We start from the raw sequence: 16,056 nt of genomic DNA, 5'->3' as shown, positions 1-16,056 counted from the left end.
TGTGTTGCGGGGGGGGGGGGGGGGGGAGGGGAGTAAGGTATTTTCCAAATAGGTTTTTAGGCATTTACAAAAGTTTTTGTGGGAGGGATTGTTCCTTAATTGTGCTGGTAAAGAATTCCACCATTATCTAAGAAAATGTACCCACTCAATTGCACCTCCTTTTTCTGTTGGTACTTTTTGCAACTAAAATAAAGTACATGGTTTTGAAAATACAAAAGCAGATTGAAAATGCCTACACAAATCCCATTCTCAGGAATGCCTCTACCAAATGGGAGTAAAAGTTCATGTAACACAGTAGGAACATAGTAAATGACAGTAGATAAAGATTTGACCAGTCTATCCAGTCTGCCCATTAGTTACATGAATTATAAATTTATGATTAAATTAAATTGCCTTTTTTCTTTTGTATTTCCGGGCCATAGATCATAAAGTCCACCCAGTACTGTCCTTAGGTTCCAACTACTGGATGAAGCTTACTCCAGCCTATCCAACCATCTGATCATTTATGGGATACAGACAGTAAAGTCTGCCCAGTAATATCCTCATGTTCCAAGTGTGTATGGAGTTCCCATCAATGCCCTCCCCAACCCATCCTACACTGAATCACCTTATATGGGACATAGACTGTCCAAGTCTGTCCAGTACCGGCCTTAATTCTTCAATTTATACCATTCATTTTCTAATTTGAGATCCTCTGTGTTTATGCCATACTTTTATGGATTCTATCACCATTTTCTTCTCCACTACCTCTCTCAGGAGGGCATTCTAAGCATCAACCACTCTCTCCTTGAACACAGAGAGAGGGGTGACATGATAGAGACGTTCAAATACGTTACTGGCCATATTGAGATGGAAGAGGACATCTTTTTCCTTACAGGACCTACGGTGACAAGAGGGCATCCACTAAAAATCAGGGGTGGGAGATTTCAAAGTGACACTAGGAAGTACTTCTTCAAGTTTCAAGTTTATTAAAATATTTGTTATACCGTTTATTCAAATTTCTAGGCGGTGTACAGCAATAAAAAAGTAAGAGTTTTTAAAACAAAACATTTGGTATTAAAATATTAAAAACAAGACAGTGTTAATCTAATAGACGTTGACAAAGAGCACGTAAGTTGACTACACACAGATGGGAAAAAGGGAAGAACTACAATATTTTAAGTAAAGAGAACATTAAGGGTAAAAATAAAAGGTGGGTAGAGAGACTAAAATTGGTTTAGTCCTGAAAAGGACATTTTTATCTGAAAGCATCCTTAAATAAAAAAGTTTTGAGGTTTGCCTTAAATTGCTTTATTGAAGATTCCATCCGTAAATGGTGAGGCAATGAGTTCCATAGGGTAGGTGCGGTGACGGCAAAATTATTAATTCTTAAAGTATTGATAAGTTTAAGAGATGGAACAATTAAGAGATTTTGTAATGTAGAACAAAGAGATTTGTCAGGGTAATAAGGAATAAGAAGTCGGTCAATAAATTCTGGTTGACTGTATAAATGAGTGGTGAAGATTAATAATAAAATTCTATAGCTAATTCTGTGTTCGACAGGTAACCAGTGAGCATTAATTAGAAGGGGAGAGCCATGATCGTATTTCCTCGCACCATAAATGATTTTGATAGCAGTGTTTTGTATAATCTGGAGACGTCTTATTTCCTTTTTAGTGATGCCCTTGTAGAGGGCATTACAATAATCTATGCAAGTGATTACTAAGGAATGAATTAATATATTAAGAGATGATAGATTTAACAGTTTGGAAAGAGAACGTATCATTCTGAGACGGTGAAAACATTTCTGGACCACTGTACTAATGTGATTATGGTAGGAGAATTTGCAGTCAAAAGTAACTCCCAAAAGTTTGAGAGTAGAAACCACTTTGATTGGAAGAGATTCGAATTTCAGAGGGGCCTGAAGAGTTAGTCCCTCTTTAAGGGGGAAAATCATCAGTTTAGATTTGTTAATGTTGAGTGACAACATGTTGGTATCAAGCCATAGTTTAATTTTTTCGAGTTTTAGATTAATAGAGACAACTTAATCAGAATCATTCAGATCAATGGGGTGTATTAGTTGCACATCATCAGCGTATGCGAAAGCGGTAAAGCCAATAGATTGACCCACCGTCAAAAGAGGAGACAAGAAAGGGTGGTTGACCGTTGGAATGATCTTCCACTTCAGGTAGTTGAGGCCAATAACGTGACTGACTTTAAGAACAAATGGGATCAACATGTAGGTTCACTTCAAAGAAGAACTTAGGGGGAAAGGGTTATTTGAGTGGGCAGACTTGTTGGGCCGAAGGCCCTTTTTTGCCATCATATTCTATGTTTCTATGAACATTATTCCTAAGTCTACTACCCTGCAACTTCAATTCATGCCCTCTAGATTTCCATTTCCCCTTCTCTGGAAAATATTTGGTTCTAAATTAATATCTTTCAAGTATTTAAACATCTGTATCATATCTCCCCGTCCCTCCTCTCCCACATATTCAGGTCTTCCAGTCTCTTCTCATACATCTTGTGGCACAAACACCTTACCATTTTCATCACCTTCCTTTGGACCATTTCAAACCTTCTTATATCCTTCATCAGATACAGTTTCCAAAACTGAATGCAATACTCTCAAGTGTGGCCTTACCTCTCTTCTTCTGCAGTTTACTCCTTTTTCTCTACAGCCTAGCATACTTCTGGCTACTACAGCCACTGCCTTATAAGGCTGTTTTGTTGCCTTCAGATCCTCAGACACTATCACCCTAAGGTCCGCCTTCCCAACTGTGCATATCAGCTTCTCACCTCCCAGCACATACAGCTCCCTCAGATTTCTACACCCCAAATGCATCACTCTGAACTTTTGTGCATTGAATTTTAGTTGCCAGATGTTAGACCATTCTTCTAACTTTTGCAGATCCTTTTTTCATGTTTTCAACTCCCTCCATTATTTTTATTTTTTATTTTTTTGTATTATTCATAAAAAGGCAAACCTCATCATCTAACCCTTTAGCAATGTTGCGCTCAAACATATTAAACAGAATCGGCCCCAGCACTGATCCTTGAGTCACTCCAGTACTCACCTTCCCTTCCCCTGAGTGAATTCCACTAACCAACACCCTCTGATATCTGTATGTCAACCAGTTTCTAATCCAGTTCACTACTTTGGGACCTAACTTCAGCCGCTCAAGTTTATTCAAGAGCCTTCTATAAGAAATGGTGTCAAAGGCTTTGCTGAAATCTAAGTAAATTACATCTAATACACAGCAATAACAGTAATACAGGGTATTTGCTGTGGAAATATAACTATAGCTCCAATGCTGTAATTAATATTTTTCTACTGTCAAAATCACCATGTTAGTATGGCAGCTGTATCCTTTCTCATGCTACTAAAAAGCAAGAAGGCAACCAATCTGTAAGAGCCAAACTGGTGGGAAAAGAGCAGACTAGAATTAAAATAGGTTCATAAGGGTTTTTATTGTCAATTTTAGTTCTGCTCTTCTTCCATCAGTCCTTTCACATGCGGGTGATTCCACCTCTTATTTAAAAAATTTACTAAACATGTTCCTCCATTAACACACACTAAAAATCCTAATTAACAGCAAAGCATTAGCACAGTTTAGTAAATGCTTCAACTATGTGATCTAAAATTGACATTAGCATTGGGTAGGGTCCACCCTGATTTAGTACATAAGGAGGCCTTCTGAAACTACTGGTATAGTCATCAGGAGACTCTGATCCTTCGAATTTAAGAGCTTACTCTTTTCCAGATGCCCTTGGAATGGTCTGAAGATTCTTGATGCACACAGCTCTAAAACAGGAGATGGATTTTCAGCCAGTGTGGCAACCATATTTGTTTAAGCATATTTTCAGTACAGGCAGTCCCTGGGTTAAGAATGAGTTATGTTTTTAAAGCCATTCTTAAGTCAGATTTGTAAGTAACTCAGAACTTGTAGATTTTAAGATTCTTGCTGCTTACCTCTGCTCCCAGCTGACAAAAGGGCCAACTGTCCCTAGCAGTATTCCCTCTAAGCTAAGGTAAAGCATGCACAACCACACACTTCTTAATGTGGCCATGCATCATTCCTGAATCGGCTACAGGGATATGCCACTGGAAATACTGTTCAGTGAAATCAAATGAAGCCACAGCCGTGTTATTAAGTACGAGTCATACTTAAGTCAAGTGTCTGTAACTCGGGGACTGCTTGTACTGCCATCTGGAAAAGTAGTAGTACTGAATTCATGAATTGTATAGTCCCTATGCCAGCACTGTGGGCTAGATTTACTAAATAACACTCAAATTTAGGCACTAGGGAAAATTTGTGCTAAGCGCTATACTATAAAGGGTGCTCGGGGCTGAGTGCCCTTTATAGGGTAGCACTTAGGACCAGATTCTGTAAACGGTACCCTAGTTAGGCGCTGTTAGTTACCCTAATTGGAGCTGCCTAGTGATACCTGACTAAAATCTGTGCCTAACCTAAATTGCTTCAGTTAGCTTAAATGGAGTGGTAATTTACCATGCCATTGAAGTTAATTGAATAGTTAATTTAAAAAATTAAATTAAAAGTTAACTGCAGAATTCCACGCAGTGCCTAGCAACGCCTAAGTCAAGGTGCCTTCCAATACCTAATGACACTTACCTGAAAAGTAGGGGTGGTAAGGGGTGGAGAATAGATGTGGTTGACTTAGGCATCACTAGGAGTCTGAGTTAGGTGCTGGTAAATTAGGGCCGGTAAAACCTGGCCTAATATATAGGTGCCTACCTCTACGATGCCTAGTGATGCCTAAGTACACCTAGGCATCACTAGATGGGATTCTATAAATGGTACCTAGCGGTTGATTGACAACTGCGCTGAGCAGCACCTACAATGTGCTTAGGCGCTGTTTATAGAATCTGGCCCTTAGAGCAGATTCTCACACCCAATTTTGTTGCACGAACTTGTGTCAGCTGAAGCTTGGTGTAAATTGTGGCACACAAGTTGGGCATGCAACCTGGGTATTCTATAACACTGTGCCTAAATTTTTTGAATTCTCCTGACCCTCCCAAAACTATGCCTCGTTCTGATTTGCACGCAAGACACCTTGACCCTGATTCTATAAAGGATGCTTAAAATTAGGAAAGAGCAGATAGCAGGTTTGGACAGTTTCCTAGAGGAAAAGTCCATAGTCTGTTATTGAGAAAGACATGGGGGAAGTCACTGCTTGCCTTGGATTGGTAGCGTGGAATATTGCTACTCCTTTGGTTTTTGGCCAGGTACTAGTGACCCGGATTGTCCACCATGTGAATGGGCTACTGGGCTTGATGGACCATTGGTCTGACCCAGTAAGGCTATTTTTATGTTCTTAGATCAGTGAGCCTGACTGATCTAGGAACCTAACATAATTATTTAAAAAGCTTAATTGGCATAACATAATTGACTTAAGTTAAAATTAATTGGGTGGTAGGTGCCTACTGCTTTCAGGTAGGTGCCTAGTCCAAGGCACCTACCAGAAAGTAGGCATGGTTAGGGGCAGATAATGAATGGATTGTGGGTGTGTTTTTTGCATAGGTGCTTAAAATGGATGTAGGCACCAGTATTTAGGCCACAACAATACATGGCATAAATAGGGTGTGACTAAGGTTCAGATGCCTACTGGTACCTAAGTCCACTTTAGGCGCTGTTGGACATGATTCTATAAATGGTATCTAACATGCTCAGCTCCTAGTTCCTAGGTGCCTATGATTTAGGCACCATTTATAGAATTGGGCCCTTTATGCATCCAGCATTGCAGAATAGCGCTTAGATAGCTGCATACATAAATCTGGATTAGTGCCAATTAAATGCCAGTTAGTTCAATTAACATCAAACATTGGTTGTTAGCACCCAATTGACTAATTAGTTTATGTATATAGCTAGGCTCCACATTCAAATTTGGGTGAACTATATAGAATCAGAGAGTATCTGTTAACTTTACAGTAGGCTGGTATTCAGTAAGTTTTGGGGAGAGTAGCTTAATATTGCCACTATTCAATTTTTCGGCCTGCCCCAAATGTGGCCCCTTCTCATATAGGTAGTATCTGGCCATTCAGTCAGATTTTGAGCCTAATACTATCCCTGTAAGTTTCTAGATAGTGAAGTCATGTGTTAAATATACTATAACTTCTTTGAATAGTGCGCTGCCATTTTGTAGGATTCCATGAACCTAAATTATAGGACTCAAAGTGCTATCATTGTATTTCTAACTCAGTTTCTTTCCTCCTGGAACCTCTTCTGCCCCTTTCTCTTTCTGATTTTATCCATATCTCTGCCTTTCTCACTCTTTCTGGCCTTATTTCCCTGCCTTTATACTTTTTCTTCTCTTTCCAATTTCCCTGACTCTGCTTCTTTCTCTCTCTCTCTCTCTCTCTCTCTCTCTCTCTCTCTCTCTTAATTTCTTATGTTTCCATTTCTTTTTCTGTTTCCTTTGAAACTTCTTATCTGCAGTTATGAGCCTGGAAAGTCGCTCCTTGCACCTGTCAACGCTGGTACGTGAAGCTGAGCAGCGTGTCAATGACCTCACAGCACAGGTGGTGAATGAGGCATTGAATGCTGACTGCTCAGAAAAAGAGAAGCAATTGAAAGCCTGGGAGTGGCGGTACCGGCTTTACAAGCGTATGAAAGCAGGATTTGAGCATGCTCGTAAGTATCTATTGCCATGGCCTGAAAGCAGAAAGCAAAACCAGAGGAAGAGAGGGGTTTATACCTGATGGTCGCCAATTTTTGCATAGGTTTATAATTAAATGTTTGGAAGATAAATTTAGAAAGCTACGGATTATATTAGATTGCCAGAGGGGTTATGTCAGTGTTGGGAATTACACTGGGTTTAAAAAGTCTGCACTTCATAGTGATAAGTTTTAAGGATCAAAGAAGTTTCTGCATAGAACCTCAGTTTGTGGTTTGTCTCTCTGTAATCCAAATTAGAAAATGGCTGAGACAATAGTATGACTTGGCAGCCAAGACAAACTAAGGAGTGCACTTTTGGAAGCTATATTAATAATCTGAAACCCACCCCAAAGGAATTGCTTGACTTGATTACTGCTGAGGCAGAGTGAATTATAATCATAAAAGAAAATATTAAGAGGGGCATAGTCAAAAAAAGCCTCTAAGTCCCCTTTTGGCCTAAGTCCTTAAACGTTCAACGCAGAAGCAGGGAAAGTGTCCATAACCAAAACAAACGTCCTTGTTTTGATTATGGCCTACCTCTGCCTAAACGCCCAATCTCCACTACGTCTACAAGTACACCTACACGACGTCTACACTTTTTAGCCATAATGAAACAAAAAAACGCCTAAGCCCCAAACGTCCAACAGAAGGGCTTTTAGGCGAAGGAGGACCCAGTCCTTCGCCTAAAAGCTGTATTCTGTAACCGGTGTCTGTCAAAAACAACACCGGTTACAGAATCCCCCCCCAACCATCCAGGCAGGAAGGTGCCCAAGCCCTCCTGCCATGTCGAACTGCGACCCCCCTCCCCTCCCGACAACATCGGGGCAAGAGGGAGCTCAAGCCCTCTTGCCCAGGCCAACCGCGGCATCCCCGACGATATCGGGGCAAGAGGAAGCCCAAGCACTCTTGCCCCGCCGACTCCCCAACGATAGGGAGCCCAAGCCCTCTTGCCCCACCGATTAACATCGGACCAGGATAGAGCCCAAGCTCTCCTGGCCCCAGCGACCAACCCCCCTCCCCCCCTGAGACTGGCTTGGGCCAGGAGGGAGCCCAAGCCCTCCTGGCCCAGGCAACCACCCCCCCATGACTCGTTCAGGCCAGGAGGGAGCCCAAGGCCTCCTGGCCAGGCGCCCCCCCCCCCCACGACTCGTTCAGACCAGGAGGGAGCCCAAGCCATTCTGGCCCAGGCGACCACTCCCCCCGTGACTCGTTCGGGCCAGGAGGGAGCCCAAGCCCTACTGGCCCAGACGACCCCCTACCACCACCCCGCACTACATTACTGACAGGAGGGATCCCAGGCCCCCCTGCCCTCGACGCAACCCCCCTCCCCCCAAAGACCGCCCCCCAGAACCCACGATTGCCCCCCCAGCCAACCCGCGGCCCCCCAGCCGACCACACCCCCACCCCCCTTTCCCGTACCTTTTTTCAAGTTGGCCGGATAGACGGGTGCCAAACCCACCTGTCCAGCAGGCAGCCAACGGCAGAATGGGGCCGGATTGACCCAGCCATCCCAAAGCCCCACCCACAGGTGAGGCCTAAGGCACCTGGGCCAATCAGAAAAGGCCCGGGAGGCTTAGGCCCCTCCTGGGGGCGGAGCCTAAGGCACATGGGCCGGATTGGGCTCGCTCCTGGCCCGATGTTAATTGCGAGGGGGGGGTGATGGATCACAGCAGGAGAGATGCCTCATTTCCCCTACCACGATGCCATCACTCCTCTACTGGAACTCCTACTGCAATGGTTGCGGTAGGTAGGTTGCTGGGCCGCTGAACTGATGGCGCCAGTGGCCATCAGCTCAGCGACCCTTTTTCGGCACTTAGACCTGATTTGACTACGTCTAAGTCAAAAAGGTCTAAGTGCCGACTAGGCAACCTGTAAATGTTTTGGTTATACCTGTTGTACGACTAGGTGTAGGTCGGCCCACCTCCCGCCCACTGCCCGCCCTTTCCCCTCCTCTAAACACACCACTTTTCTCTCTGTGCATCTAGAGGCAGGGGAAAGGCCTAAGCTGTTTTTAGATACATCTAAAAAACAACTTTGTTTATGGGTACTTGGACGATCAGGCTTTTTGATCATCCAAGTAGCCATTTAGGATACTTTTTAGATGGGTTTTTTTTTTTTATTTTTTATTATTACCCCCTAAAGGTATACTGTGCATAGAAATGTATCTTCAAGTTTTAAGTTTATTTAAGTTTTGATATGCCGTTCTCTATAAAACTGAGCGGTGTACGTAACACTTTCTTCTCTCAGATAAGCAATTCAATTTATATCAGTTTTTCTATTGACTATTTCAGTGGTTCCCAACCCTGCCCTGGAGGACCACCAGGCCAGTCAGGTTTTCAGGATAGCCCTAAAGAATATGCATGAGAGAGATCTGCATATAATGGAAGTGTCAGGTATGTAAATCTGCTCGATGCATATTCATTAGGGCTATCCTGAAAACCCAACTGGCCTGGTAGTCTTCCAGGACAGGGTTGGGAACCACTGGACTACTCAGATTATATTATTAATGAAGGTTTTTTTTTATGTCCATGATGGTTTGTACAATGTAGAGCTTATTTGAGCTGCAATGTTCTGCTATACTTATTCCTAGTTATACACCAAAAAAAACTGGCCTTGTGAATAATAAACCAGTGAAGGGTGATTGAAACAAAATTATAAGAAAGCTCAGAGATTTGAAACTCTGAAGGGAAGGTTTTGAGGCCTCCCTTAGGGAAAGAGTTTACCTTCCAGTCATAGTCCTCTTATGAAAAATGTTTAATCACTCCTCCAAAGGTGTTATATGAAAAACCACTTCAAAATACTTCAAAGAATGTCCAAATAAGGTACTGGTTTAAAACTTGCAATTGTCACTGCACTTATGGCAAGTTCTAACAGGTTTACTTAACTTATAAGCAGGTTTAGGGGGGGTCCCAACTAGAGAGTTGCGCGGGGACAGAAATCCCACCCGTCCCCACCCGTCCCCGCCAAAGTCCCACCCGTCCCCACCCGTCCCCGTGAGGAATCCCACCCGTCCCCACCCGTTCCCGTGAGGAATCCCTCCGTCCCCACCCATCCCCGCGAGGAATCCCCTCCGTCCCCGCCCGTCCATATAAACTTCAGAAATAGTTATTTCATTTAATTATGCTACTGAATTAAAGGCTCTGGTAGAAACCATTTACAAATAAGCAAAAAGACTTTATTAATTTGAAAATATTAATTGGGAAGAATACATACTTTGCAAATGGGTTTCTACCAGAGCCTCTAATGTTTATAAATTTTTATCAACACAACTAATATACTACTTTATCCTGAAGCAAAATAAAAAAAAAGAAATATAATTCTTTTCCTACCTTTGTTGCCTGGTTTCTGCTTTCCTCATGTTCTCATTCAATTCCTTCCATCCACTGTCTCTCTTCCTTCTGCATCTTCCATTTGCTCTGTTACTGTGCCTCTCCCTTTCTTCCCCCTTCCAAATTGGTCTGGCACCCATCTTCTTCTCTCCGCTCCCCCCATAGTCTGGCATCTGTCTTCTTCCCTGCCAGCGTCTTCTCCCTACTCTCTCTTCCCCATTTCCTTTCAGCGTCCTTCTCCCCCCATCTTCCCCATGTCCTGTCAGCGTCCTTCTCCCCCCTCTGTCTTCCACATGTGCTTTCAGTGTCCTTCTCCCCCCCCTGCTTCCCCATGTCCTTTCAGCGTCCTTCTCCCTCTCTGTCTTCCCCATGGCCTTTCAGCGTCCTTCTCCACCCCCCCCGTCTTCCCCATGTCCTTTCAGCGTCCTTCTCCACCCCTTTGTCTTCCCCATGTGCTTTCAGCATCCTTCTCCCCCCTCTGTCTTCCACAAGTGCTTTCAGAGTCCTTTCCCCCCCCCCCACCCTTCCCATGGCCTTTCAGCGTCCTTCTCCACCCCTTTATCTTCCCCATGTCCTTTCAGCGTCCTTCTCCACCCCTTTGTCTTCCCCATGTGCTTTCAGCATCCTTCTCCCCCCTCTGTCTTCCACAAGTGCTTTCAGAGTCCTTCCCTCCCCCCCCCCCGCCCTTCCCATGGCCTTTCAGCGTCCTTCTCCACCCCTTTGTATTCCCCCATGTGCTTTCAGCGTCCTTCTCCCTCCTCTGTCTTCAAGTGCTTTCAGCGTCCTTCTCCCCCCCCTCCTTCTCTACCGCCCCGGGTGCAGCACAGCCGGCCAGGTCCCCTTACTTTTGTGGCACTTCCCCGACCGACTGACAACAGCCCCGGTCCGACAAACCTCCCTGCCCTTAACTGCGAATCTAAATTACCTTATTACAGTTGCTGTATACAGCTGCTGTAAGAAGATAATTTAGATTCGCGGCTACAGGGCAGGGAGGATTGTCGGACCGGGGCTGTTGTCGGTCGGACGGGGAAGTGCCACAAAAGTAAGGGGACCTGGCCGGCTGTGCTGCAACCGGGGCGGGGTATGGCGGGGCGGACCGCCCCGTCCCTTGGTAGCCACTCGAACCGCGAGGATACTCTCCTCCTTACCTGCACTGCCTGCAGCACAGAGCCAAACGGAAGTCTTCCCGACTCAGTCGCGCGGCTCTTCTCTCTACCTTCTCTGCTTGCAGCACAGAGCCGAACGGAAGTCTTCCCGACGTCAGCGCTGACGTCGGAGGGAGGGAGGGCTTTAAGCTTTAAGCCCTCCGACGTAAGCGCTGACGTCGGGAAGACTTCCTTCGGCTCTGTGCTGCAAGCAGAGAAGGTAGAGAGAAGAGCCGCGTGACTGAGTACATCCAGCCCCGCAGGAACCCTGCGACCCTCGGAGGCGTCCCCACGGGATCCCCGCGACCCTAGGGGGCGTCCCCACGGGATCCCCGCGACCCTAGGGGCGTCCCCACGGGATCCCCGTGACCCAAAGGGGGAACCCGCGGGATGCCCGCGGGTCCCGCGGGATTCCCGTCGTCCCCGTTCCCGTGCAGCTCTCTAGTCCCAACGCGGCCCCGTTTCGATACCCTGCTTCAGGGGACCCGATTGCTGATTCTCTAAACAGGTTCCATTACTTTCATGCTGGTAAAAATTTGCTGTGGTGACATGCAGCTGAAGAAAACTGCTGCTGGAACAAAGTGCCTTCCAAATTTTGAAACCGTCAGCTGGCGGTTTCAAAATTTGGAAGGCACTTTGTTCCAGCAGCAGTTTTCTTCAGCTGCATGTCACCACAGCAAATTTTTACCAGCATGAAAGTAATGGAACCTGTTTAGAGAATCAGCAATCGGGTCCCCTGAAGCAGGGTATCGAAACGGGGCCGCGTTGGGACCCCCCTAAACCTGCTTATAAGTTAAGTAAACCTGTTAGAACTTGCCATAAGTGCAGTGACAATTGCAAGTTTTAAACCAGTACCTTATTTGGACATTCTTTGAAGTATTTTGAAGTGGTTTTTCATATAACACCTTTGGAGGAGTGATTAAACATTTTTCATAAGAGGACTATGACTGGAAGGTAAACTCTTTCCCTAAGGGAGGCCTCAAAACCTTCCCTTCAGAGTTTCAAATCTCTGAGCTTTCTTATAATTTTGTTTCAATCACCCTTCACTGGTTTATTATTCACAAGGCCAGTTTTTTTGGTGTATATTGATAGCTTTTTCTGGCTTTGAGTCTATAAATTTCATATCCCTGAAAGTATTTCAGCATACTTATTCCTAGAGCAGGGGTAGGGAACTCCGGTCCTCGAGAGCCATATTCCAGTCGGGTTTTCAGGATTTCCCCAAAGAATATGCATGAGATCTATTTGCATGCACTGCTTTCAATGCATATTCATTGGGGAAATCCTGAAAATCCGACTGGAATACGGTTCTCGAGGACCGGAGTTCCCTACCCCTGTTCTAGAGTGTGCCTGAAAGATTGTACCAGTCACCTGAGGCTTTTTTTCCCTTCATTACTAATACGTGTTTAATGTATACAGTACATCTATTTAAACATACTGAAGTGTTGGTTATTTTTGTTACATAGAAGTTTTTGGACCCCGGTTAGATTGCAGAAATTAGATAGTTCAAAGTATGCTGGCACTGTCATCTTGATATAGAGACACTGGATCATCTGATTTTCTATTGTCCTTTAATATTTAATTTTTGGAAATCCATATGGGATCAAATAAATACAATTTTGGAAATTCCATTATCTTTATCATAAAATATAGTAATGTTTGAAATGCTAATAATGCCTAAAAGTCCAATAAATGTAAACAAAAATAAATTGCTTTACATAATGACAGGGGTTGCCATACAGTTAATTACAAAAAACTGGAAAAATTGGGAAAGATTAAATTATAGTTTTTGATGGGCATCCTTATGTCAAACCTATAAATTAGAACAAATACAGGCAATACAATCAGGGCAATATAAGGAATTTGGGGAAGTTTTGGACCTGTTGGCAAAATTTTGTAATGAATGAATAAACACTTTTGAATATATACATCTTATCCTGTTAGTTATAACTGCACATCCAGGGAGGGGGGTGGGGGGAGGGTGATTATGATATGACTTTGGGATTGTGATGTGGGAATATGCAAGTAATATTATTTGGTTTTCATGAGTGTGTTTTAATAGGGGGAGGGAGGGGGGAGAAAATAATTTTAGGTGGGAAAAATTCTGTAAAATATCAGTGCTATTTTTTTAACTGTTTCTGTATGCATTCCTATTCACACTGTTTTAGTTTCTTTAAAAATGAATAGAGATATTTAAAAAAATAAAAAAAATAAACATACTGAAGTGTATTTTGGACTTGGGTGTATATATTTTCTGCAGTCCTTCAGTTTTTTTGTTTTTTGTAATACATGGAAATGTTGCAGCTCCCATGTTCATTCTTTATCCATCATATATGCGTCTACATGTGAAATCCTTTGTTAGGCCTGATTGCTATGACTTTTTGTGCTGGTTTTGAATCTTTTTTTTCCCTTTCCTAGGTGTACCAGATGCCCCCACTAATGTGTATCTATCAGTGGCCAGTAGTTCTAGCGTGCAGGTCATGTTTCAAGAGCCACTAAGCGTCAACTCTGCCGTGGTCACTAAATATAAAGGTAAAGAGACAATCCAGTGCATATGATGGGCCATCTTATTGTGTCTTTCTGTACAGAAACTTTCTTCCATCAGAAATTAGCAGGCAGATGTGAGATGATTAACTATTTTCAACTCTTCCTTACAGAATCTGCATATGTCCATTTTATCAGGGTTTTTTTCTATGCTTCCTGTGAATCATCTTGTTTATAATCCACTGTCCTGGGCTGCCCAGAACGAGAGTTACCTCCATAGCCTTCCCAACCACCAAAACCAAGGATTTAATTGGTGGTTCCCTCTTTATGTATACATATAAAAAGAACTGCAGAATTATAATCCTTCCCTGCAAAGGCTTCCAAAACAACTGGAAGGAAAGACCCCACATCATCATGGAAATGAGGGTCTGAGAAAAAGGAATCACTGACTGGTAGTCATCTAGCATTTGAACTTGACTGCTACACTCAGAAAGTGCCTTATAATGCTAACTAATGTATTATAATTTGGAGGTCATTCTGGAAGTTATACACAGAGGCCCTGATTCTATAAATAGCACCTAAAACGTAGACACCAAGGAACGCAGTGCGAATCGTTTGTCAGCTTAAGTTAGGTGCCTTTTGAAGAATTATTCCTAGACCATAAGAATTGCCGCTGCTGGGTCAGACCAGTGGTTCATCGTGCCCAGCAGTCCGCTCACGCGGCGGCCCTCTGGTCAACGATCAGACTGAAAAAGATGGGGCTTTTCTCCCTGGAAAAGCGGAGACTTAGAGGGGACATGATAGAAACCTTCAAGATCATGAAGGGCATAGAAAGAGTAGACAGGGACAGATTTTTTTAATTATGGGGAACCACAAGTACAAGGGGACACTCAGAGAAATTGAAAGGGGGAAGGTTTAGAACAAACGCCAGGAAATTCTTTTTCACCCAGAGGGTGGTGGATACATGGAACATGCTACCGGAGGATGTGATAAGCAGGAGCACGCTACAGGGCTTCAAAGAAGGTTTGGATAGATATCTGGAGGACAAAGGGATTGAGGGGTACAGATAGGAGTAGAGGTAAGTTATAGGGATAGGAGTAGAGATAAGTTATAGGGAGAGGATTAGAGGCAGTAGAAAAATTAGACAGGGGCACTGTTCAGGCAATTAGGCCTAATGGACCGCTGCGGGTGCGGACCGCTGGGCAAGATGGACCTCTGGTCTGCCTCAGCGGAGGCAATTTCTTATGTTCTTATCAGTGCCCTGAGACTAGCCCTACCTGCGTACATTCTGGTTCAGCAGGAACTTGTCTAACTTTGTCTTGAATACCTGGAGAGTGTTTTCCCCTATGACAGACTCCGGAAGAGCGTTCCAGTTTTCTACCACTCTCTGGGTGAAGAAGAACTTCCTTACGTTCGTACGGAATCTATCCCCTTTCAATTTTAGAGAGTGTCCTCTCATTCTCCCTACCTTGGAGAGGGTGAATAACCTGTCCTTATCCACTAAATCTATTCCCTTCAGTACATTGAATGTTTGGATCATGTCTCCTCTCAATCTCCTCTGTTCGAGGGAGAAAAGGCCCAGTTTCTCTAATTTTTCACTGTACAGCAACTCCTCCAGCCCCTTAACCATCTTAGTTGCTCTTCTCTGGACCCTTTCGAAGGGTACAGTGAAGAAAGAGCACAAAATTATTGGGCATACTTCCATGATAGGATGCAATATTTAGCTGGTACAAACAATACCTCAAAAGGTAGTAAGGAGATTTAGGCATCCTTAGCATGCCCTCAGCATTTCTGGATCTCCAATGCTGTTAAATGAATTGAAGAGGAAGATGTCTTTGATGTTAATTCTCCAGCTAGTCTTGATGTATCTACGTTTCTTGAATCTACTCAGGATACCATTACAAAGAGATCAACTTTGTCGGTCTCATTTCACACAGAACAAAAGATTTTAGTTCTTATAGCCTATTTCCCTGAAAAAGATGTATTGTTTTGTGGTCAAAAGATTTATATATTTCCAGATGTTTCTAGATGAACACAATTGAGCTGAGATCTAAGGTACCGGCTACATGAGTCACTTTCTTTTTAAAATTTCCCTGCAAGTGTTTTGTTACATCTGGAAATAAGTTAGCTTTCTTTTTTTTATCCTATTTATTTGGAAAATTTTCAAGCTGGGAAAATTAGTTAAGAGAATTATTTCTTTGTAATTTTTTGAAGACAGGTTGGTCAATTTGGGGTTAATTTTTAGTTGTGACAATGCTTGACAGTACTGTTGATATAAGAGGTAGATCATTTTTAAATTGTGTTTGTCTTTTCTCTTTTGATCTCACTTGATGTGGACTTGAATGATTCAATATCTCTTTTTTATTTTCTGTATAATTGACATTTTTCTAAAATGTTTCTGTAACAAAGAAAATTCAAATAAATAAAAAATCAGCACTGAAAAAA

The 16,056-nt window shown here is 43.3% G+C and overlaps 1 protein-coding gene across 11 annotated transcripts in view; it reads left to right on the top strand.

The window, feature by feature from the left end:
* Positions 1-16,056, top strand: part of LOC117369236 (ankyrin repeat and fibronectin type-III domain-containing protein 1-like) — a 1,092,487-nt gene that overhangs the window by 966,735 nt on the left and 109,696 nt on the right. For all 11 annotated transcript variants that reach the window (XR_004541103.1, XM_033963493.1, XM_033963485.1 and 8 more), the window contains 2 exons: positions 6,438-6,632; positions 13,546-13,659. Coding sequence is in view for 10 of the 11 variants with exons in the window: in XM_033963493.1 (XP_033819384.1) it covers positions 6,438-6,632; positions 13,546-13,659 (309 nt within the window). In the remaining variant the exon portion in view is untranslated. The remainder of the gene's footprint in view (positions 1-6,437; positions 6,633-13,545; positions 13,660-16,056) is intronic.

The sequence above is a fragment of the Geotrypetes seraphini genome, chromosome 11 (genome assembly GCF_902459505.1).
Source record: "Geotrypetes seraphini chromosome 11, aGeoSer1.1, whole genome shotgun sequence".
Taxonomy (NCBI): domain Eukaryota; kingdom Metazoa; phylum Chordata; class Amphibia; order Gymnophiona; family Dermophiidae; genus Geotrypetes; species Geotrypetes seraphini.
Note: the sequence above shows the minus strand (reverse complement) of the source record. Positions and strands in the feature narration are given on the sequence as shown.